The 24,378-nt window shown below is 41.2% G+C and overlaps 2 protein-coding genes and 1 long non-coding RNA gene across 3 annotated transcripts in view; all 3 read left to right on the forward strand.

Annotated features, from left to right (window-relative positions):
• The first annotated feature begins 1,022 nt into the window (after window positions 1-1,022).
• Window positions 1,023-2,124, forward strand: LOC103476407 (uncharacterized). The gene is made up of 3 exons (XR_535459.2): window positions 1,023-1,202; window positions 1,589-1,666; window positions 1,747-2,124. It is a non-coding gene; the product is annotated as an uncharacterized LOC103476407 (long non-coding RNA).
• Window positions 2,125-7,739: 5,615 nt separating this feature from the next.
• On the forward strand, window positions 7,740-9,824 carry znhit2 (zinc finger, HIT-type containing 2). Its single transcript, XM_008428724.2, has 2 exons — window positions 7,740-7,885; window positions 8,046-9,824. The coding sequence occupies exon 2, from the start codon at window positions 8,107-8,109 to the stop codon at window positions 9,757-9,759; it is 1,653 nt and encodes a 550-aa protein (XP_008426946.1). The 5' UTR covers window positions 7,740-7,885; window positions 8,046-8,106; the 3' UTR covers window positions 9,760-9,824.
• A 1,016-nt stretch (window positions 9,825-10,840) lies between these two features.
• lrpprc (leucine-rich pentatricopeptide repeat containing) overlaps window positions 10,841-24,378 on the forward strand; it is a 68,332-nt gene continuing 54,794 nt past the window's right edge. Inside the window, exons 1-13 of the mRNA XM_008428723.2 lie at window positions 10,841-11,045; window positions 12,284-12,486; window positions 12,630-12,752; window positions 12,934-13,055; window positions 13,323-13,381; window positions 13,631-13,717; window positions 13,823-13,949; window positions 14,103-14,247; window positions 15,119-15,270; window positions 15,402-15,507; window positions 15,595-15,702; window positions 23,175-23,293; window positions 23,389-23,479. Coding sequence (XP_008426945.1) covers window positions 10,867-11,045; window positions 12,284-12,486; window positions 12,630-12,752; window positions 12,934-13,055; window positions 13,323-13,381; window positions 13,631-13,717; window positions 13,823-13,949; window positions 14,103-14,247; window positions 15,119-15,270; window positions 15,402-15,507; window positions 15,595-15,702; window positions 23,175-23,293; window positions 23,389-23,479 — 1,621 coding nt within the window. The 5' untranslated portion in view covers window positions 10,841-10,866. The remainder of the gene's footprint in view (window positions 11,046-12,283; window positions 12,487-12,629; window positions 12,753-12,933; window positions 13,056-13,322; window positions 13,382-13,630; window positions 13,718-13,822; window positions 13,950-14,102; window positions 14,248-15,118; window positions 15,271-15,401; window positions 15,508-15,594; window positions 15,703-23,174; window positions 23,294-23,388; window positions 23,480-24,378) is intronic.

Genomic DNA, 24,378 nt, shown 5'->3' on the forward strand with positions numbered 1-24,378 from the left:
CCCATACATTATGAGAATAGTAAAATATGGAAACGGATTAGAATTTGCTAAGCCAAGATGTTTGTTAAGTCAACCATTAATCATTCACCTTCTTGTGACGTCCAGCTAAAACAGCAAAGCTATGATGTTCATATGCTGTTGTGACTGAAAATTCGTTAGAAATGTCAGTAGACTTGTGATTGAGAGAGATTCTGTGTTGGAACAAGAATTGAAATCCAATCTAATTTAATTTAAACCGAACTTCAACTACATTAGCTATACCGCCAATGCTAAATTTGCTAGAAAGAATAGCTTTTGAAGCTGTCATTAGTAAATAATACACCATACATTTTAGCTGGGGTTGTCAGGGAAGAGGTTTACATCCCACCGGGCTAGAATAGATTTAAAATGTTCATAACTATCTTTGTACCATTTTTTATTTATTTTTTTGTCTTAGTTGGATTAGCGATAGTGGTAAAGCTGCAGCTAAACATGCTAGTAAGCTAAACTTCTTAAAGCTGACGTACCAATAAACAGAACATCTCCGCTGAGGTTCCAAGGCAAATAAGTAGTATTCAACTTCATTGGAATACAACTGAGATGTTTATTACCATTTCACTGACGTTTTATACCTTAATCAAAAACACTTACTAGTTTTTGGTTTCTTTTTAGAACCAGATGTGTAAATTTATCTTAATGATTGGTTAGAATTTGAACTGATTTTGATAGTATATTTTAAAGTTGTTTTTGTTTTAATTATGAACTAAAACTTCGCCTACCAGTTAAACAAAGATAATTTTTATTTGGAAGTAGGCCGATCGATTAAAATAAATTCCACTTTTAAAAGAAAATTAAACACGTGCGTCATTAAATATTCCCTGACTTTTCTTATTTAAGTTTTTCTTTTTTTTAAGATCCACACTTAAAGTAAATAGAGAAACATTTAAATATTGTGACCTCTAATTGTTCAATAACTGGAAAGATGGTCATAAAAAGGTTTAAGTAATACTGTTGTGTTTTTTCTTTTCTTTTATCAAAGACAATACATCTGTAGTAAAGCTGCACACAGAGAACCCCTTGCTGTGCTCGGGGGCAGACTCACCGTCGGCCTTTTCCCAAAGCAGAGGTGATGTGTCCTGGTCCACTAATGTCAACATCGCAGGAACCATCGGAGGACTGTCAAACACACTAACACACAACCTTTTCCAGCTAACCCTAACACAGTAAGTGTGTGTGATTATGTGTGTGCCCAAAATGCCAAGTGCTCGCCTGTCCCCTCTCAGTACTTCCTCCTTTGTGTCGTCTTCACTTGCCTGAGGTGAACATGCATGTTCGACAGCCATGTACGCCGCCTTTATGTGTTTGTCTCCGTATTTGAACTTTTGAACAATCAGAGTTCAATAATGTATTCCCAGAGCCTTGTAAATGCCATCTTTCCCTTTGTCCAGCATTTTTCCTGGGATTGACCTAAACAGTATATGGCATGGTTGTGAAGTGGAAGGAAAATTATGATGAAGTTTTCGAACTGTCAAAACAGATTAAAATAAAAAATATGAAATGGGTGACAAGCAGATGTATCTCGATAAAATACTTTCATTCATTCATCCAGACACAACAGTACAGCGGCGTCCAGGAAAGGAACCGGAGCACATTTGGGACAGTGCAGAGGGCATGCACCAAAAGGCATGTAGGTGTTGGAGCGTGAAGAGGTTTTTTGTTGTTTTTTTTCCCCCTGCTAATACGGATATAATGATGTGACTATTTCAGTGTCGGCACTCAAGAGCGAGTGTGTGCCGTCTGATCGCAAGGAGCAGCTGTCTTGTTCGTCTGCTGGATGGTTCTCCGTGACTCACACCACGTGAAGAAGAAGAGAGTCGAAGACAGAGGTTATGTAGAAGCTGACGAGCAAAAAGAGACGGCGGCTGTGTGTTGTTTTGACTGAAGGAGGGGAAGGCTGACAATGAGTTTGCCCACTTTTACGCGGCTGAATGTGGGATGAGAGACGGCGAGATTTCTCTCTGTGTTATTTATTCGTACAGATAAGTCTTATTTTTATACATGTGTGCACGTATTGAGAAATCAGACTAAACTTCAAAGGCACTTTGTTTCATTTTGTGAAGATGTACGAATTTCAGTGAAGCATAAGTAAAAGGAACAAAAGACTATATAAAAAAAATTATGGTGTTGCGCTGTATTATGTCAATTCAGACCAAACACATTGTTTTGGACATCTTTTTAATTCCATGGTGGCTCTGAATGCAGACAGGGTCCAACCCAACGCTTGCAAAATACCTGATTTATTTATACTTTACTTCCAATCATTGAGGCCTCTGTGGTTTTAAAAAGTCGTCTTGAACTGTAGAGAAGTTAAGTACACCTGGATAAGCCGTAAGTCCATTGGAGTTCAACACAAAGATGCAAAAGACAAACTTCACAAAGCCTAGGGAGCTATTCACAAAGGATTCATACAATAAGAAAGGCTCCTTATAAGACAAATATAAAGAAATTAAGGATTAAAAAAAAAAATTTGCACAGTACCACAGGCTGTGAGCAGCTGACCAGAACCTGGATGAGACATCACCCTCTATGTTTCTCTGTTTTCAGTCTAAGGGGACATCCCAGATAACATTTTCACTTCCAGACTCTAAAAGTGGTATCAATCTCTATCAAGTGTCCCAAAAGGCTCAAAAATCACACAAAACACATGACATATCACAGCACAGTCGTTTCTGGCATTTCAGTGATTTAGAGTGTCATCCCTGGTTGCCACAAGCGTGAAGCTGTGGTCTTCACAAATATGACACCTCGGCTCAACAAGGTCCACACACCCACACACACACACACACACACACACACACACACACACACACACACACACACACACACTGAAAGAATGCCTGCTCGGTCCTGTCGTCACATTCTCACTTCCTGATTCAGACAGACAGAGAACAATCCTGTGGGACCCAGATGCACTTCTTTCCTTCGCTTCTGTGCTCCTTCCTCTACTCTTTCCCCTTTCCTTGATCCTCTGCTCCCTCTCCTGGGGACGGAGGAAGGTGGAGCTGGAGGTTAGACCGATGGAGACTGGTGATACACCGGGATACAGTCAGTCTCAGGTTTGCTCCTGTGGGAGCGGAGTGATGGAGACGGGGGAGAGAGAAGAAAAAAGCATGAAAATCTCACCGAGGGCTTTTCTCCTGAAGACATGAAAGACACGGAGAAGAAGAAGTTCTGAAAGTGAGACATTAATGTCAGCCAGCTCAACACAGTCAGAAACCTTCACTTGCATCGATGTTTGAGGAAATATTTTATTTTTGATTGACTTCCATTTTAGTGACTCGGTTTTCTTTCTTTTCTTTTTATTCTGCAAAACAGTTTGGCCTGCATCTCATCAGGATTTATTATTATTATTATTATTATTATTATTATTATTATTATTATTATTTATTATGTTTCACAAAAATAAAATGATGGTGAGGTGCAAAGAGTAAAACATAAAAAAATACATGCTCACATCCCTCAAACCTTATACCTTAAAGTATTTCATTCACCACCACAAAATAAAAACAACACAGGTGAAAGCAGAAGGAAGATCTGAACACTGCAAAAGCACAAAGTCTAAGTATTTTTGGTCTAGATTCCACTGCAAATATCTTGATGCAAATTAAATAAGAAAATATTTTTTTAATATTTTTGAGAAAGAAATATGAGCTTGATTTAAATACATAATTCGATATTTGATGAAGTTCTTGTTCCACTGACTGATCATTTCACTTACAACTGGCACGTTTTCACAATCCTTTACAATTTGGCTTGATTGAACAAATCGGCACTTTACAGAGAAGACAGATCTCAAAGAAAAAGAAAATTGGCAATAACTGACATTCAGAAAGATGCAAACATTTCTTAGCTCAAAAAAAAATCCATCAAGACGTAACTTGACTGACTTTCAAGTCTGAGCACAATAACACAAACTGAAGCATGAAAATGACACTGTACGAATTGCTGGTGTAAAGCACAAGACAGATAATACACTGAATTGCCGGTGTGGGTGACTGTGCTATGCAGGACCCCTTATTTCCTTTGCTGGACAAAAGAAACTGAGAAAAGGTTGACTTGTAGAGTGGTGTGAGGTTTCCTTTTTCCCCGTCTTCCTGCTTGTTTCTGTCACGACTGTCAACAGCCACTTTAAGCCACTGAGAGGATACCGCTCTGTCTACCTGTGTTTTAGCACATCACACGCCGCACTGCACTCAGCACAGCCACACACTCAGAGAGTGGCGGCTCCATCGGCTACAAGCGGGAAAAGTTGGGAGCTCGTGTGGACCGAGTAATCTGGAAAAGGTGGGTCAGCTGAAGGAGAGAGAGATAACAGGAGGAGGAGGAGGAGGAGGAGTGATGCCTTTCCTGTGAGTGGGTAACAATGAAGGATACCAGAGATAAATATTTGAAGCAGTACATTGATGCTTTTATACCTGCGTGGCTGAGCTAACGTTCTGGGCTTCATTCACAAAAAAAAAAAAAAGAAAGGAAAATGAAGGATGAAAAGAGGATGAAAGGATGGAGGGAAGAATGACTGCTGATGATGTGTGAGGCGGCTGACTCACATGCACTCAGTCATATTTATTGTACGACTGACATTTTATTTCATTTTCCTATTTCCAATTCCTTTTACTCTTTTGAAATTTTAGAAGAAAAATAACAAACTGTGTACATTTATTCATGCCCTTAGCAAGAGTTAACAGTAATTTACTTTCACGGTATTTGTTTGGGATTTTGTGAGACAGAACAACACAAAGTAATGCATAATTGTAAGGTAGAAGTTGAAGGAAAATATTAAAAAATTGTATTCAGCCCCACTGACATGCTGAACCTCATTTTTACAGAGTAAAAAGCCATACTGGTGTCATTGTGCCGAAAATCTTCCAGTATCTAAACTGGTGACAATGGGTTGTAGTTGGCAGACCCTTGATACTCTTCCAGCAAATTCAGACAGGGTGGAAAGTATCTGTGAACATCATTAAAATTTTTCCACAAACTCTCAATTCTTTGACTAGACCATTGTCAAAAGCCTTATATTAGGCCCGAGTCTCAAGCCTTTTGCAAAGGTTTTTTTTAAATGTCCCCCTTATATCTCCATCCATTCATTTTCCTATCAACTCTAACCTGCTCCAGTGTTCCAGCTAATGAAATTTGCAGTCATTGTCTATTTTATGTTGATTTATCTCATAAAATATTGATAAAATATGTAGAATTTTGTGAAAATGTAAAATAATTGTAAGGGTGTGAACACTTTTTAAAATTTCTTATATGTTTCCAAAGAAGGAAACAGATAAATTTTTCTGCCAAATTAAACCCAGCAGTTCTACCCTCTCCATTTACTTATTTATTTATTGATTTTTATTTATTGTTTCTCCTGCTACAAAACATGTGGAAACGTTTCTAAAAAAAAAAACGTTGGAAACATTTTTGGTCTACTTAAATTATTGTTGCAGCAAAAAGTTTGGTTGTGATTTCTTCCACCCAGCAGTTCAAAGTGGACATCATGGAGGCAGGACCGTCTAGCAGCACACAAAGACAAATAGAAATTCTGCTTTACAGGGTCTCAAAATGCCAGATCTTTTTGAGCTGATGGGTGACAACACTGTGAACATCAACATATCACAGGTCTGCTTCGTCTTACTGCACGCGCACGCACACACACACACGCATGCGCGCGCACGCCTCCCCCCACACACACACCCCTTGCTGTTATGTTGCAGACATCTCCAGTTGCAGACATGCCAGGGCTGGACATGCCCAAAAGGCAAAGGCTGTTCCCTGTCACCTATCAGCTGGTGGCAGACAGCAGGACATGACTGCGTTGGCGTGTGTGTGTGTGTGTGTGTGTGTGTGTGTGTGTGTGTGTGTGTGTGTGTSTGTGCATGTATGTGTGTGTATATGCGCTGATGCATTGATCTTTGTGAGTACTGCTTTGAAATTTAGACCATGGGATTTGGCTCATTTAGTGTCAACTTTTAGGAAAAGCAGATTTTCTTTTCAGCAGAGTTTTCTAATATCTCTGATCTGTTGTTCTTTCAGTACTTATGTTGCTGTGTACAGTGCTGCTCCAGTTGCATCCTTTAAAATAGGTTTGCAATCCTTATGTTGCATGTCATTTCTTTTTTGTTTTGGATGGTAGTATAAAAAAGTATTCTCTCTGTCAGAATTCTCATTTTCGCTTTTGCCACATCCAAATGTTTCAGATAATCGACCTAATTTAAGTACCAGCCAAAACGTGAACACAAAAAGTAGTTTTCAAATTATTTGAATTTGTTTGGCAAAATAAACCAAACAGATTTGTTCCACGTGAAAAAAGAACTACAGTCTGCCTGTAGCTTTTAGTAACAGCAGTAGTGGAAGTGAACAAAGCCGTTTGGTCCGTCTTGGTCACACTTCCAAATATTGAATTAACATTAACAGCCATTTTGTTCGGCTCTGCACTAACTGGTTTAGTTTGTCATTTATAATCCCAATAGAATACATTGAAGTGGCTGTTTGTAACACGGTCAGATTATTAAAAGAATATAAATATCATACGTGGTACTGTTCAGGTGTTACACACTAAAACATTTAGTATTGGTTATGAAAGGCTAATACTTTTCTAATTGTGACCTTGTGACCAATCACATCGTATTGTGTATTAAAGTGCAAAAAACCTGGATAGTTCCAGTGCGTCATCTACAGTATGTAATTTGTAGGAGCTAATTTATTTAGCTCACATAACAAAATGTGTGGAGCCTGCTCTCATGCAGAGAGGGGAAAACATTATAGCCTGCCCTGCTAATGTTAACAAGATTTGATTAAGTATCATGTGAGCAGCAGTCAGTGAGAAAGCTCGTGTATCTGGTGTTGGAGTCCAGCTATGTCAGAGGGCATGCCAGGGAAAGAGAAGGTAGATCAGAGTCGGCAGCTGCCCACCCTGGACTGCTGGTCTGGCTGCCAGGGGCGGGTCAAGACAGCATGGCACACGTCGTACTCAGACACCCGCTCTCCTTCCTCTCTCCCCCACGGGCTCCTGCGGTCGGCACGAGAGGCCCTCGGCCCAGCGAGGGGTGGACGGCCATCTGACAACTCCCCACCTGCCTGACCTTTACCATGCTTGACCCGCTACAGGAGACAATCACCTCATAGCAAACAGCCCTACAGGAGACATGGACGCACTGGGGACACAGGGATACACAAACATGCACAACGTTTTCTCTTTTTCGCTCTGCAGGAATTTTATTTTGCTTCCAAGGATCCACACTGTCTCCTAATCTTTTAGTGGTTTTGATCTCCATTGATCCAAAGTTGTGTTTTTGACCTTTTCCACTCCTTTTCGGTACAGTAAAAGACCATCTTAAAGGGAATGTTTTATTATTAGTAATATATTTAAATAAGCTGTGAATAATCCTCTTATAAAAAGTACTTTCAAATTCATTATAAGATAATGCACACTGCACTCCTGGAAGAAAAGTTTTTTCCATTTCTTTTTTAATCCAATGTAATCTCTAGCAATTAGAGATTACAAATTAAAATCAGATACAGCAAGTAATATTTTAAAAATTAATAGCAGCTATCAGAATTTGTGACCATTGTTATTTCAGTTCTGATCCAGTGTCACACTGTTTAATAGTCATAGAATATGGTCACTGGAGTCATAAAATGCCTGGGTAGGGAATATTTTTTCCCTCTTTTTGAGCCTTGACTTTTTATTCTTTTCAAATCTCTGGGGACCCTGAGAGATTATGTCCCGACCGCCACTGAGGTGTCACGCCTGAGGTTGAGAACCTCTAGAGAAGCTCATACGTCATCAAACAGCGACGTGACAGTTTACTTGGGACAGCAAACGTGAAACGTTGGGTTTTGTGCAGACAGAAGAAAAGTAAGTCAACATTTTTCCTGTTGTGTTTTGTTTTACATTTAGACATAATACCGGAGTTGTTCCTCAGACTTTCAGTCCTTAACCGAACCGAACTCCCTCCGTAACTCCGGTCAATACATGAAACGTCACTTACACGTCTGTGTTGTTTTTACGTTGCTAGGTTTATCCCCCTTTGGGACGCGGCGCTCTTATCGCCCTTCTACGGCTCAGTTCTCCTCCTTATGAATCCAGTAATTAGACGGAGCCTTCCTCCGTCAGTGAGGAGCCTCCTGACGGACATCTCTCCAAAGGAGGAGGAGGTATGGACCGACCTGGAGCCCGAGCCCGAGACAGAGGCTGTGGCCAGGGATGGGATCGTGCTTCCGTCCAGAGGAGCTGGAAAAGGAGAGTTTCTTTCTCCAGCCAAGAACCAAAACGAAAAGATTTCAGAGGACGAGTCTAACGCCAGGATAAGCAGGGCAGTGTGCATGCTGTGTGAAGGGAACCCTTCTAACTACACCTGTCCACGTTGTAACCTCCAGTACTGCGGCTTGTCCTGCTACCAGAGCCCGGACCACTCCGCCTGTTCCGAGGAGTTTTACAAGGAGTCTGTCCTGCAGGAGCTGAAGGACATGGGGAAAACAGAAGCAGAGGGTAAGAGGAAGATGCAGGAGATTCTGCTGGGACTGAGGCAGAAAGCAGACACGACGCATGGAGGGATGGAGAGTTTATTAAAAGAAGCAGACATGGTGGGAGACGAGGAGGAAGAAGCGGTGGAGAAGGTGCAGGCTATGGAGCTCCTATCCAGGTTGGCAGAGCTTCAGCAGTCTGGAGGGGAGAACACACCAGAGATGGAGGCCATTCTGAGAAAACTTGAGGAGATTGGAGGAGCAGAGGTGACTGCTGACGGTATAGAGGGGGAGCTGGACTTGGCCGAGCGACTGTCGGGGCTGGACATCGATAAGCTCTCAGAGGACGAGCTGTGGGAACTTCTCAGCAAGGAGGAGCAGGAGAAGTTTGTGGGTCTTCTGAAGCGGGGAGACCTCAGCGGGGTGGTCCCTCTGTGGAAGCCCTGGTGGGAGGAGCACGAGGAGAACGGCAGTTCTCTCATCCAGGTGCTGCAGGAAGACGTGAACGAGCCGGAGAAGGGTCACAATGATGAAGTCAAGACATCGCAAGAAGATGACGAGAAAACCATTAAAGGAGGAAAAAGTAAAGGAAGCTCAATTAGCGTAAAAGTTCCCTCAATCTCTGCAAATATCCCAAAGCTGAGCTCCTTATGTGCAAATCCGTCTCCTCTGGTTTGCTACAGCGTAGTAAATGCCCTTTACGGCTATGCCTTTTCCCTGTCACTGTTTAACGGTGATACAGATTCACTGCTATTGGAGTTCTGTGACATGACTCTCTCTCTGTCTGAGGCTCTGAGCTCGGGGAAGGTGTTCAACTCTGTCCAGGAGGCCTTGGACTGCGGAGAGGCTCTCATCCTGCGTGGCGGCTACCTCGACAGGGAGGATCCTCTGGCTCCGGCCAGAGCAGCGGAGGCCGTGGCTCACATCATGACGGGCAGAGACAGACGAGACGCCTCAGGTTACTCCCTGGCAGCCTTGAGCCAGCTGCGCAGAATGCTCTCTAAAGCCAGGGGGAAGCTTTCCACGGAGGGAGAGGAAGGGACGAGGAGGCAGAAGTACTTCCAGGCAAATAAGAAGTGTGAATTCTTTCAAGCCTGGGTGAAGGACAACGTCCAGCAGGTTCGCAGACTTGCTGTCGAGCTGTGGAGTGAACACGGTAAAAGAGAGAGCGTGAGAAGCGGCATGGAGAAGGCAAAGACTGTAGTTGAGGAGAATTTGAAGAAAGAAAAGAGGAAAAGAATTAAGCTCATCGAGGAGCTGAGCTAAACATATATGTATGTGTATGCGTTTGTCCAAAGAAGTTATGGTTACATAAAACGTGAAAATTGTAATGTGGTCTGGTCTTTTCATTTTACGCCAATACATTTTGTGTAATGTGTTGTTTTTGTTGATTAAGACAGTTCCAGGAAGGAATATATATTCCTATGTTTCCAGTTCTATTGATAATCTCCTTCCCCTCCCCCACATATTGCTTTTCCCTATATTACAAGAAAATTTTAATTAGTCGTTTTTGGAAATATTTCCAGTGGTAAAAACAAAGATGGTGATGGTGAGGAAAGTGAAGTAGCCTTACTAATCATTGTTTACTGTTGGCTTGTTTTGAAAAACTGGAGCTGACTGAGCAGATAATACAGCTGATTAATAAACTTGTATAAATTTTATTCTTCCTATGTTACTCTGTACAGAATAGGAAAAGGTAAAATATACTGCACATCTGGATTAATTTAGCGAGGAAAAATCATGGCTAGACATTTTGTACCGGTGCAATCCTCTCACAATCTCACTCTCAAATTAATCAAGATGCTGAGGGTGAAAAATGTGTCCAAAAAAATCAAAAACAAGGAAAAGATGATGAATAAGAAAATCAGTTTTTATGCAGAACAATACACTGACAATAACATACTGCTGTTATGTGAATAAAATATATTAATGACATTTGATATTACAGAGAAGACAGGAAGGAGTGGGTGAGCATTGGGACTAAATCAAATTTTTAATTTCCAAATATTAGTCTTTTTGAAAAGTTTTTCATATTTTACAGGGCAATTGTCTTGAAGTTTCTCTAATTCTAGACCATCGTTACCACGTTTAATAGTTGAAATAAAATGTCTCTTGTAATACTTCCGTAATTATTCAGACATGAATAAACTATGCGAAGCAATGTTCACACCTTCATGTTTAAAAGACGGCTGCCTTGTACAGTTGAATTTTTTTCAACCTCAAAATGTTTTTTTGCTTAGCTGGTCAGTGTTACATTTTCTTCAAACTGCTGAAAATGTAAAAAAAAAATGCCTATGTTGGTACTCTCGCGAGATTCTTCCATAAGACTATTGTCACGTGGTGAGGAAGTTCCTTCACGTTGCGACAGAAAACATGGCTGCGCTCTTGAGATCAGCCCGGTTACTTAAGTTTTCTCCTTCAGGTTTGCTCCAGATCCCCAGGAGCAGGAGGAGCGGGGCGCCGCTCAGTCGCTTGTACAGCGGGGTTCCAGTCGGCAGAAGTACCGGCGTCTGCTCCAGACAGCTCAGTCGTGTTTCTGACAGCGTGAGCAGGTATGTTCCTGCAGGTTAGCTGGGACCCACGCGTGAAGCAGGGATGTCATTGGGGTTCAATGACAAAGACACAGTAAAATGCCAGTAACAAAGCAGCCAGAACCTTTACACGTTAAAACCTTAAAACATGTGTCGTTGTAATGGAAACAGTTTAATATGCGCAATTAGCTTTTCTTGGACTTCTCAGTAAACATGGCTCCATTTTTATGCAACATTAGACGTTTCGTAACACTGAGACAGCACATATACATTCCCTCTTTAGCTTGTATAAGAGCCGTCGTGTTTCTTAATATTATTAAAGACTAAGCGCTTTTTCTGTAGCATGTTAGCTTTTAGCATGAGGCTAGCTCATTTACGATTGGGTGCTGTAGAAGCCAGTCTTTAGTAAAATACTAGTTAACTATCTGTTTTCTTAATTTATCATATTAAATTAAGTAATAAGCTGTAGCTAGTTAGCATTAGAATAATGACATTTGACGACAGGCTACTTTAGCATGACTGTCATCCTTCAAGGTCACAGCTCTTTTACAAAATCACAAACTGCAAACCACTGTGCTTGGTGGAGAACTGTCACTGCACATCTGAACACACCGTCACCACAGTGGTGATGGCAGCATCATGCTGTGGGGATGGCTTTCTATTGAGGGGCAAGTGACATTGATGGAGATAAACACAGGATAACCACAAGGAAAAGGAAGCTGCAGCACACAGGAGACCTGGATGGAGGTTCACCTTGCAGCAAGACTTACGCTGTTTGTATCAAAGCATATTCATATGGATGGCCCAGTCAAAGTACCAACCTAAATTGAAAAAGAAAAAACCATCCATCCATTTTCTTGCACCCTTGTCCCTCAGTGGGGTCGAGAGGGTTGCTGGTGCCGATCTCCAGCAAGAGGCGGGGTACACCCTGGACAGGTCACCAGTCTGTCGCAGGGCAACACAGAGACAAACAGGACAAATAACCATGCACACACACTCACACCTAGGGGCAATTTGGAGAGGCCAATTAATCTGACAGTCATGTTTTTGGACTGTGGGAGGAAACCGGAGTACCCAGAGAAAACCCACGCATGCACAGGGAGAACATGCAAAACTCCATGCAGAAAGACCCGGGCCGGGAATTGAACCCAGAACCTTCTTGCTGCAAGGCAACAGCTCTACCAACTGTGCAGCCGACGAAAAAAAAAAAAAATACTTGAATGCTTTCTCTGTTTCCCTTCACCTCATGTCCTCCTCAGGTGTGTGTGGCCTTACACAGCCGGTTGTGTGCGCAGCTATGCCGTGGCAACAGAGCAGAAGGACGAGGCCGGGCTGGTGGTGCGGACCAAGCAAGCACAGCAGTTCGATTGGGCGCTGACCAAATTGGACAGCTCAGTGAGGAGGACGGGACGCATCACCAAGACCTTGCTGATGCGCATCTTCCATGACATCTGCAGGGCAGGTAGGCGGGCAGATCTCAGAGAAGTATGGACTGTCCATTCCCAGTGTCACACAGCAAACTAAACTACAAGTGTTGGGACATTTTTTTTTCGTTCTGATTTTTGTTTACATCCATCCGCACTTTGTTTCCCGCTCTGCGTTTAGGCTATCCCAGTGGTAATCACGCCTTGCTGCTGCTGCGCAGCTGCGGCTCCTTGCTGCCTGAGGTGCCGATGGAGGAGCGAAACGAGTTGGCCCACCGAGTGTGGAATAAGCTGCAGGAGCTGGGTAAGAAACTGAACCTCAGGTGGTTGGAGAATTCACTGCAAATCTGAGGACAAATTTACCTCCAGCATATGAACATTTATTGGACTTAGGATTACTTAAGTTATTCAAACCACTTGTATAGAAGTGTTTTTTTTTTTTTTTGACATTGTGCTGAATCTGAACATTTGAACATTTTCTCCAGGTGCACAGTATGACGTTAGTCACTACAACGCCTTGCTGAAGGTTTATCTGCAAAATGAATTCAAGTTCTCCCCCACTGACTTCCTGGCTAAAATGGAGGCAGTGAAAGTCCAGCCGAACAGAGTAAGTGCATCATTGAGTAAATCCAGAATGTTTTTTTAATGTAGAAAAACACATTATATTGGCTTGATTTCCAAGAAGAACTTTACAATAAAAACATTTTTGTCTTTGCTCTGTATTTTTGTAAAACATTATTGAGCCTAGTTTTTTTTTCCCTTGTAATTTTACTTAACTTTACCTTTTGAATCTTTGATGGCATGCTGCTGTTTCAGTATTTTCTTGTGGAGTGATGATATAAAACTCTGAATTTTGTTCTTTTGCCGTGAACAGGTGACCTACCAGAGACTGATAGCAGCTTACTGCCAGAATGGCGACATCGAGGGAGCCAGGTGAGCAAGTGTTGTAGTTTTAGAAAATCTTTTAGATCCTTTAATGTAGAAAATAAAAAGTTTCCCAGAAACAATTAAATTAATTAATTAAAACTTTTCATGTGACTCTGAGGCTGGTTTTTCCTGACCTCAGCAGAATACTGTGTCAATTCCCTTGCAGTGTTTTTAGCGCCTGAATCCAATCAGTTTTTCCTAATGTTTTATTCTGAAAGAACTGAAGCCATTCTGATTACTTGCATTCATTCTCAGCACCATCTTGGGTTTCATGAAGAGCAAAGATTTGCCCATCACAGAAGCCGTTTTCAGCTCTCTGATAACAGGACATTCTCGCGCAGGGTGAGTTTCGCAGTTTTCAATCTGTTCATAGAGAACAGATTGTTTTGAAGCAATAATTTCTTTTAAAACCCGTTTTTTAAAAAAATTTTTATTATTACTGTGCAGCGATATCGAGAGCGCCACCAACATCTTGTCTGTGATGCGGGGAGCCGGAGTTGAGCCGAGTCCTGACACATATGTGACGCTGCTGAAAGCGTATAGTGAAAAGGGAGATCTGGAGAATATGAAGAAGGTTTGTGCTCAGCAGAGTAAATGTTTGATAAGCATGGCTTCCATTTTGAAGCCATCCTGTATCTTCCATTTGTCCTGGTTGACTTTTTCTCCAACGTTCACACCTCCATGTTTCTCTCTCCCCATCCCTCATTTTACTCTGCAACCTTTTCAGACTCTGGAGGCAGCAGAGAGCTCCGACTGCAGCCTGATGGATCGAGACATCATGCAGGTCATTTTAACTCTGGCCAAAGCTGGACAACAGCAACACATACCAGAAATGATCGAGCGTCTAAGACACGAGAGGGGCTACATACCAGGTAGACAGAAAGAAACATACGTCAAGTTTTCTGACAGCAGCAAACATTAATATCAGACAAAAATACGGCTGATGTCTTCTGATCATGGAGAGACTGGCTGTTCACATCAGTAGATATCTAAATTTGTCTTTGATGTTTTAAGTTCACACGCATTTTCAAGTCTTTTTCAAGTCTTAAGAAAATGGAGTCTGAAAAAAAATATTTGTACTTCAAGTCTTTATTCACCGTCTCGTCATCTAGAAGTTGTCCTTCTCTCGCTACTTTCGTATTGCTGTCCTCCCTTGATTCTTTCTTAGCTTTCAAGGTTTCCCGCAGAAAACTCGCTAAGCCCTGTGGTTGGGCGCTAAGGCAGGCATTCATTCAGCGGCCCGCCGTCTTTTAGAGTTAAAAAATGTTGAAACTTGACAGGAAATGTGAAAATATCACTTGATAGTTATGTGTTATTAAAAGATTGGAAGATTAATACTTGAACACCAAATATAAAGTCTTAAAAATGCAAACATTAAAAAAAAAAAAAAGAAGCAATTCTTACCCTGCTGGGGGCACAAGTAAAGCCTGGTGACCCGCCACGCTTATAATACACTGGTGTAAACCCTGGCTTTCTTCTCTTTATTTTCTTCTTGTTTTCATTTTGTCCTTCTTTACTTTTTGTTTGTTCCTTCCCTAAATTATGTTGTTCTTCTGTTTTCTCCCTCCTTCCTGTTTTCTGAGGATTTTCGATGTTTCGTATTTAAAGCTTACACAATGTGGAAGTGTCATTCATAGTGAACTTTTGTTTGGTATTTAAGATGGACTGTGTAGGAACTCTGTTTTTGTCAGTAAACATGGCACATAATTCTGTGTCTAAATGTCCTCCTTCATGTCCTTCCAGATGCCATGAACTTGTGTCTGAGCCTCATCACTCAGGGACATGAAGATGCAGCGTTTGGCCTCCTGAAGACATTCCCTTCTCTCCAGTCAGAAACCGATGACTCGCCCAACCTCGGATACTTCTTCCTCAGACACTGCGTGAACATGGGCACGGTACAGCACAACTCAAATTTCCTCTAATCCTGTTGAAAAAAAACAACAGAAACTGTAGGTTCACAGTTACCACCCACTGTAAATAATGAGCCATATTGTAATGTACCTGCTACGTTTGTCTTACGTTTCAGGCGCTGGAGAAGATTGTCCACTACTGCAAGGAGCTGCAGGAGTCGAACATTCACACCTCGTCGTTCACCTTCACTCTCTCGTGCGCCCTGGAAGCCAAAAAACTTGGTAAGTCCATCGAATAAATCTACTCATGTTCTCCAAATTGTATTTTACCGAAAACGAAACAATTTTGTCTGCTTTCTTCTACTGCAGGGATGTCTTTGGAGCTGATGAAGACACTGAAGGAGGAGAACTTGCCTGTTAGGCCTCATTACTTCTGGCCTCTTCTTACTCAGCCTTTGAAGGAGAACAACGTCGATGGTACAAACACACACGCAAACACAGACGGTTCAGAACGTCTCATCAGACTGTTAGTAAAAAAGAGGACACCGTTGTTTTACAGTGAGAGCTTAAGCACTGTTATAACAGGATAATTTGTAGCAGAACATTTCTCTATGACTGGAATCAGCTCATTTTCCACTTGATTCATCTTTACTTAGTAGCCATCTGATCAAAAACGGAATCTTTTCAGTGATTACACCACACCTCGGTGCAATTAGGTTACACCAGAAAGAACACTCTTCAGTGTTGAAGGTTTTATTTAGGAAAGAAGACTCTATTATTAGTATCGGGAGATGTTTAAAAGTAAAGTAAACAGTAACTCAGAGATGAAAGAATCAATTTCCTGTTCATTGTGTCTGATCAGTGTGTACCAGGAAGGCAAGGCGTATTTAGTTTTTCTTCGGACTTTTGGCTGTTTTCATCTTGTTACTCACCATGGCGGCACATTAGCTTTGTTTTCATCCAATTGTCATGCAAATTTTGAGCAAATGTTTTTAAATTTTGGAGAAAAAAAAGCAGAAAAAATAAACCGGAAGGAAAAAGCAAATTATTAGTTTCCATCTGTTGGTTTGGAGCGAATCAACCAGATTAAGCAAAGTGTAATTACATCAGATGAGAGCGTTGCCCATTACAAAGTAAAGGTTCACTGTTACTTTGTGGGCTGTAATGAAGAGGAAAATGTTTGTTACATCAGAACTTCTTCGCAAATATGTTCCCAGCTTCCCTTTAGCGCTTTAACTCTACTTTGGAAAAGCCGAAATCCACCAAACCTCCAACTTTTTTTCCAAAACTGAGGAAATTATTTTCAAATTTAGCTGTTTCTGTTTGTGATATTTCAAAATACACATTACATGACGTCGATGGAAACACGGCGTCATTATGTTGAGATAAAAAAGTGCAAGAAAGAGATGTTATCACTCACTTAAATGTTTTTTTAAATTATTTTGTGCTAGGATTTTGGCTGTAAGCTTTTTAGAAATCACTTCTCCTGTAAAACGGAGAGATCCTTGGTGTCCAACATAGGGGAACAATTATGTGTTCTTAAATGCTTAAACCGCTATTATTTCTCACAGTTGTGCTTTGGCTCATCCAAATCATGCTACTTTTAGCTTCATGTGTAAATTGTTTGTTGATGTGATGAAGCCCTAAGAGAAAGTAAAAACTCCTGCATCTGAATAAAAAAAAAAAAGAAAGTTCCTCTTTTTTTCTGTGGGTGTATAGGGGATTATAACATCTTCTGTACCAGAAAGAGCTTTTAAAGGGGAGTTTTTACTCAAATATTAATGACCTTTGAGAGCGAACCAGCTGGGACAGATTTCACCAGGCTGGGCAAGTCGAGGGGCGAAGAGGTCTGATCCCTGCGTGAGAGGGTGTGTGTGCTAACACACACTGTGGCCTCTCTAGAGAAGTTCTTGAAAAACCCAAACATCCCAACTTTCCATTTCCATCCAGTTTGACTCCCAGAAAGCGCTTTCAGACATGAATTTCATGTTTCTGCAACTCTCCCTGACGCCCAGCCACTCTTTAGTTGCAAGTTTCTGTTTGCTTGGCCTTACTTAACAGCTTTAGTTTTCTTCTTGCTTCAGTATTTTCCTTAATATTTTTTTGGGGAAACACATTTGCAGAAGTATAAGAATAACGGCAACAAACCACAACTATTTTGTTTTTTTTTCATTTTGCATTTAACGGAGCTCCAGTTGAGAAAAAATCTTTTTCACGATAGACTTAGTTTTGAACTAAAAATATCATTTAATGCATTTAGGCTTCTACTTGGACTGGGCCATTTCAGTACTTGAGTAGTATTGAAATGAGCCCTTCCTTTAATCTAAACCGTAGCATTTTAGCACTGGTTGCATCTTTAGAGTTGTTATCTTTCTGAAGGATGACCTTGCTGACCTTTGCCATGGTAAGACAGCCTAAGTTGTCTTGTTAGGCGTTTTGCTTCAGTGGGTTTCTTCAGTTCTTTTGTCTTTATCTGTTCCTTTATCTGTCCCTTACTGCGATTGCACACAGGATACTGTGAGCTCTGTGCTCAGTTTCTGGACCTTTGGTATAAATGAGTTATTTTGATTAGTTGCCTGAGGTTGACGCTTGCCCCTCTTGACCTCCTCCCATTACACTTTAAAGCTGCTTTCTAGTTGAAGTGAAGTCAAAGACTCACGCTACAAGCAAAGATTAGTTCTGCTGCACTTTTTTTTCATGTATGGGGTCGGGATCCAGATTTTCAACTTCACTGGTCCTGTCATTTTCTGACAGGAAATGAATAATTTTGATATGCTAGCAGAAGTGGCTGCTGCATTGGGAAAACAACACTCTTCAGTGTAGTAGTTGTTACTGAACAAAGGAGGATGAGTAGCCAGGTGTAAAAAGCTGTTTAAAATGAAACTATAATTTTCTACTTGTCTACAGTTCTGTCTGACTGACAGAGAGGGGCACATAACAGGTTGCTCTTTTATCCTTTTGAGTTCCCAAACTCTGCATGCTAAAAGTACATTTCTTCCTGTTTATTGGGCATAAATCTGCTGAAAACAAAAAAGAATTGTTCTTACTTTTTAATGTTAACAAGAACAGACAAAAACATAAGTGAGGTTTCATGGACTCTAATGGACAGTCCAAACCAAAATGAAAAAAATTTATCAAAATATGCAACAATTCAGGTTTCTCAAAACCGGCAACGTTGAGAAGTCCTCCACGTTTCTGGGTGCCAGATTAGATGCAAACATTAAAGAACAAACCATTGAAGACGGATGATGGATATGTCTGTTTTTTCCAAAGTACTCTTCCTCTGGTTGTCATCGGAGATGGGCCGGTGTGAGAAATCATCTCGTTCACAGATAGCGGGCATCTCGAGACTTGTCAGGACTCGCAACTCATTAGCTGACGCGTTCTGTCGACTGCGCTCGGCAGCAGTTTGGTTTTTAAGTGCTCCATGTTTGCAGAGCTCTGGGTCTCTCTTTAGGCTTTTTTGAAGCAATTAATAAGTGATGGATTTTTTTATTTATTTATTTTTCTTACTTTCTTTCCTCTCTCTTTCGCTGGCCGGTTGACAGCATTGGAGCTGGCAGGGCAGGCGAAAACCGCCGAGGCCGGTGTTGCGCCGCGGCAAATTGAATCTTCCGTGCGGTCGAGACTTATTCCCAGTCCGACTGGTGAGATGTCTTGGTGCGAACGCGTGCAACTCGACAGACTTAAACACCGACCGCACAGTCGGACAGCATCCATTTACGTATCGCCATGCGGAAAGGAGGAAGGAAGAAAGGAAGGAAAGTGGAGAAACTTCTCCCTCGCTCACACTTGCTTGTTTCCAACAGTGTTTGCCTTAATCCTCATGAATCATGCAGCGTCTCCCCCCCTTCTTCTTCTCCCGCACATTCATTGGTTGCATGAGGCTCTCGTGTGTGTGTGTGTGTGTGTGTGTGTGTGTGTGTGTGTGTGTGTGTGTGTGTGTGTGTGTGTGTGTGTGTGTGTGTGTGTCCGCGTGTGTGTGAGGGGGTGGATATGACTTTCGGAGGGCAGTGCAGGTGATGTGACTGATGCAGAGTGACTTGATTTCATGTAAATGCGAGCGCTCTGAGGGAATTCACTTTGGATTACGCGCCCCACTGTGCATGGCCCATGAAATATTAAGCGTCGTGTCACTTTTTGTCCACAGGTGTCACTAGCGGGCAGAGAGGCCTGAGCTGAGGAATGGGAGGGGGTTTCTGCGGGGGAGGAAGAGGGAGAGAAAAATCTCCTCACATGTTGATGAGGTGTGGATTTGGTGGGTTTAGCGAAAGCATATGCTCGGCCGTTCTCGCCACCTGCCGCCAGCTAGTCACTGCTTGTCAGTCCTTGTGACACAAAGTTCTCTTATAAGTTGTGACACAGCAGAGCCAGTGAAAGAAAGAAAGAGAGGGAGAGGGTCTCTCTCTCACCTTGCATGTTTTCGGTAAAGTCCTCGTTTGGTCTGTTTTCCTTCCTTGTAACAAAATTGCATCAAGCTGCTTTACCTGAGCTCTTCCTGAACATTTTTCACACGTTTCATCACAAATCACCTATTATGGAAGTCATTTCTCCTCTTTTTTGTCTTTTTTTCCCCCTCAAACTGCTTTTACCTTCTAGCAACAAAGTCTACCTTGAGTGAATCATAGGCGAAGAGAAATGGGCCGGACAGATGGTGTTGGAGGAGAGAGGAAAGGGGAAGTGACAGGTACTCATGTCCAAGGACGGGACGAGATGACAGCCACCGGTTCACTCCGCTCTTCTCCTCCTCCCTCTCGTGTGTCCTCACTTCCCCGTCTCTGACAGTTAACCTGGAGACATGAGGCTGATGGTGATATCTTGTGACCACTGCCATGCTTAACTCACTACTTTGATACTTCTTGTCCGGATAGAACGTCACGTCTTTATGCTGACCGACCTGGAGAGGTCTCTGGTCTTCACAGCTCTTCTACGTGCCAAAATCGGTTTGCAAATTTCTCAGACGGCAGAGAAAACAATAGTGGTTAGTTAGTTAAAGGTGAGAGCGTTTGAAGTAATGGTGTCAACAGATCCATCATGTTCCTTCTTAGGCAGTGGTTAAAATTTCACAAATGGCTTTTCTTTTTCTTTTGAAATACATTGAACCTTTCTTTTGAAGTTATGCTTTCTCTCGCTCTGTCGCAGCCTGAATTGAACCACATCCTTTCCAGCACAAAGCTGCTTTTCCTTCATATTTAATCACCTCACTGATTCTGAAAATAGCAAAAATGATTCTTTAGTTATTTTGTGACCAACAATCCTGTGTTAACTTACTTACTTAATATTACTATTTCTTTATTTTGGTCATTTTAACCTTTTCATACACAAGTCAAAAAACAAAACACAATACTGAAAAACCTAAACAAAAATAAACAAAATGAAAAAAGAAAAACGACAAAATGAATACAGAAATAAATATTTTAATTCCTGTCAATGGCTTGAACATAAAGTGTAGACAGAAAAAAAGCAAAGGTAGAAGCATAACCTTATTATACTTTAACTTTAATACAAAATCAAAACGGCAGAATCCTCCCTGCATGTTTTTCTGAAACGCTTATTGCATTTGTTTATCAAATTATTTTTATACTTTTTTTCATTTAAGAGTGAAAAACAGTTTTCACTCTTCACAACAATTATTCCACACTCAAATCCCTCTAAATGAACCACAGTTTAATATTTGTCCTAACATTTAGTTGTTTTTTTTAAACATAGGCGAAGAGAACAAATCCTTCCTTCTGAGAACAGATTTTTTCTGTAATCCAGATATTATACACATTTATTGCTTTGGATAGTTTGGAAGTTGATCGCGGGTCCCATTTCTTCCCCAAATAAAAAGTAACATGACTCATCTCGAGGAATATTAGAAATAACCTCTAAATCTTTAAATGTTTCGACTCAAAGCCGAACAAAGAAACACTTGGGTTCAAAAGGTTAAAAGCTTCTTGCTTTGAAGGCATGACGAGCAGAAAAGGAAAAAAAACTCCTCCAGCTCTCGTGGCGTGAATGAAAAAGTGCTGATGATCATGGAAGCTCATGTCCGGAAGATCGGAAGCACGTGAGGAACGTCCGGCTTCCGCATTTAAACCTCCTGCTCTCCATTCACTTGTTTTTCTGTCTGTTTGGCTCAGCGTGAAATTGATTATGGATTATTCAGGAAGATGGCAGGTGCTCCCTCTCTCCGTTCACAAAAAAAGGACGGATGGAAGCGATGAGAGGGGTAAGAATGAAGCGATGGATGGCAGAGTAGATGGGGATCCTCCATTGAGAAGAAAGGGGAAAATTGTCTGTTTACTTTTTTTTTTGAAAGATGGCTAGATGGATACTGGGAGAAGAGGATGAATGAGCGATACGAAGGGAAGAGAAGTCTGAATGGATGGAGTGGCTCAGGTACCTCTACCTGGGATAATGCAGGCCAGCCGCAGGTTTTAATGGCATATAAAAGCCCAGAACTCATCTTTTATTGATGCAAAGAGCCTGACAGGTGAACACACAAACACAAGCATCTCTCTATCTCTATATATACAACATAAGTTTATGTGTGTGTGAACTAGAGGAAGCACTTAGGGATAGTTTTCTGCACATGAAGAGATATTGGTAACATTGATAACGCTGCATCAGTATTTCTGTTTTACCCACCATTCACCAAAAAGCACAAACATGAGGTCATGTGTCTTGGCTCTCTTAGGCCTCTGCCTCTTGCGCTCCGAGACACGACGCAGAGTGTTGAGCAGCTTTTCCATATGCATGCGGTTGCTTTGGCCAACTTTCCTGGGGCAGGACCTCAGGGTTTTGCTGGAGAGCAGGTTGCAAGAGTCCATTTGAGGCCAAGTGTGTGTCTATGCCCACATATGTTTACCAAGCAGCCTGGTTTCGGAGGGGAACATTAGCGTTATAACAGTCAAGGGTGTGGAGTACTTCCACAGCTGCAGGGTGGGAACGTGAGAGTGAGTGCAGAAAAGTATGTGTGCAGTATTTGACTGTAAGACATGCAAGAGCCGCTTTAGGTGAACATGCATGAAGTTAAGTTTTTACATTTTTGTTTTTTGAATGCAGAAACGGGCCAGGATTGAAATTCTTACTGTATGACAACCTTGAGTGAAAACACAGGTTTTTGATATAGGTTTAAAATTTTATCACAACATTCTTGGAAAGATAAGTGATTATAAAAAGTATTTAAAAGTTCATTGTTTGTGGCAATGCATCTGCCATAATATAAAATCAGACCGCTGCAACACAAATACTTCTATAAAAATAAAAAATCTGTAGCAAATGCCTACTTCAGAACATCAGCTACAATTAATTTGAACACAATATTTACATGCAATCATGTTTTTTTTTTGTTTTTTTTACAGATATTAATATATAATCATAAGAAACTATGCTGGGGGAAAGAGCAAAAATCCCAACCACATCAGTAGCCATAGTTTGTCATTATTATGATTGAAAACACTTTTTATTGTGGTAAATTATATATTTACCCACCTCAGATTTTGATGCAAACTTGAGCAATAAAATAAATAATAAAAAAAAAGAATAAACACTCACCCTCTTTGGGTGTAGTGCTAAAGTATACAGGGTGATGGGCAGGTGTTGTTTAGCTCCCACTAGTGACCCAGCCGACTGCATCGAGTTTTGTGTTTTCGTTGTAACAATCCCATGCATGCATGTAGCGACAGTGGAGAGGAAACGCTCTCCTTTAACAGGAAGAAACCTCCAGCAGAACTAGAGCCCGACTCAAGAAGCACAAACTCTCTGATCCAGGATTACTCTTTACGTTAAAACAAAAGTTTTAACATAACTTTTAAACATAACTTTTAAAAGTTTATGTTAAAACTTGTAACATAAACAGATTTTGGGAATCTGTGATGTTTTCCATCTTCAAATTTTTCATGATTCAGTTCTTCTTGAAGATTATGAAATGCAAACTTCTCTGTGTTTTTTGTTTGCTGTAGGTGTGGTGGAGGTGGTGAAAGGCATGGTCAGACTCGGTGTCGCCCCCGATCTGGAGACATTAGCCACCTACATCCTCCCCGTGTTCCCCAGCTTGGAGGCCGCACTTCAAACCCTCAAGGTGATCAATAAAGTCTCGCTACGGTTTGTTCTCCGGCGCTCACCGAAAGGTTTTTAGTGACACACAAAAAAAAAAAATCGCTGTTGTCTGTTCAGGATTTGGGCGCCTCTGTGGACTCCGAGGTCTTCGTGTGCGCAGAGATTCGGATTCTGGCTACTAGCGACCTGGCTAAAACTTACACCTTAAGTAAGTCGACACACATCGACTCTAATGGAGTTTTTAACAAAGTCTGAAGAATCTCTGCACCATCTTGAGCATTCGTCATCATAGAAGTTTCTGCTTTGCCTGCAGGCTGATTGGCACACACACATTCACATTTGCCCTCCGACACCTCTGTGCTCATCAGGCCTTTTAAGGGATTAGTCTGTGTGAATTTGTAAAGAGCAAGAGCAAAGAGAGCTCAGAGGGGCGAGATACGAAGGGCTCCTAAATTATGGATAGCTGCTCCTGTTTTCTGTCTTTCATCTTTTAGCCTTAAACGCCCAGCATTCACTGCAATGTATGTGTCTCAGTTTAATCCCTGTGACCTGCCTGATCAGGGTAAATTGTGTTTTATAACAGAAAAAAGTGACTTATAAGGAAAGAGAAACTAAAAATACAAATGAAAAGACAAAAGCAAATTAAAGAGATGATAAAAAAAAAAACAACAAATGTATAGAAATTTTGAGGAAAAATAATTAATAAATTGAATGTGTTCAACTACTTTTAAATGAATCTCCAAGACAACATAAAGAGAGAGGGAAAGGGTGATTGTAGGGCTTTCACAATTCATTCATGAAGGACCTGAAAGTTATAGTTAAGATTTAAAATTGAACTGTCAGCATGTGCAGATCCATTCATTCAGGACTGATTCATTCAAATGAGAAAAGTATGAATGATAATTACAAGTTTTTTCTGTGGAAACAGAATTAAATCCTAATTAAATGGAAAAAATGGAAATTGACAGAACAAAAAATAAAAATCAACAAATGTTTCATTTTGTTTCCTTTTAACATGTGCATGATTTCCTAGTGAAAAATACTGTACTTTCCGCAGTATAAGGCGCACCGGATGATAAGGCGCACCTTCAATGAATGGCCTATTTT

This window comes from Poecilia reticulata, linkage group LG15 (assembly GCF_000633615.1).
Source record: "Poecilia reticulata strain Guanapo linkage group LG15, Guppy_female_1.0+MT, whole genome shotgun sequence".
NCBI lineage: Eukaryota > Metazoa > Chordata > Actinopteri > Cyprinodontiformes > Poeciliidae > Poecilia > Poecilia reticulata.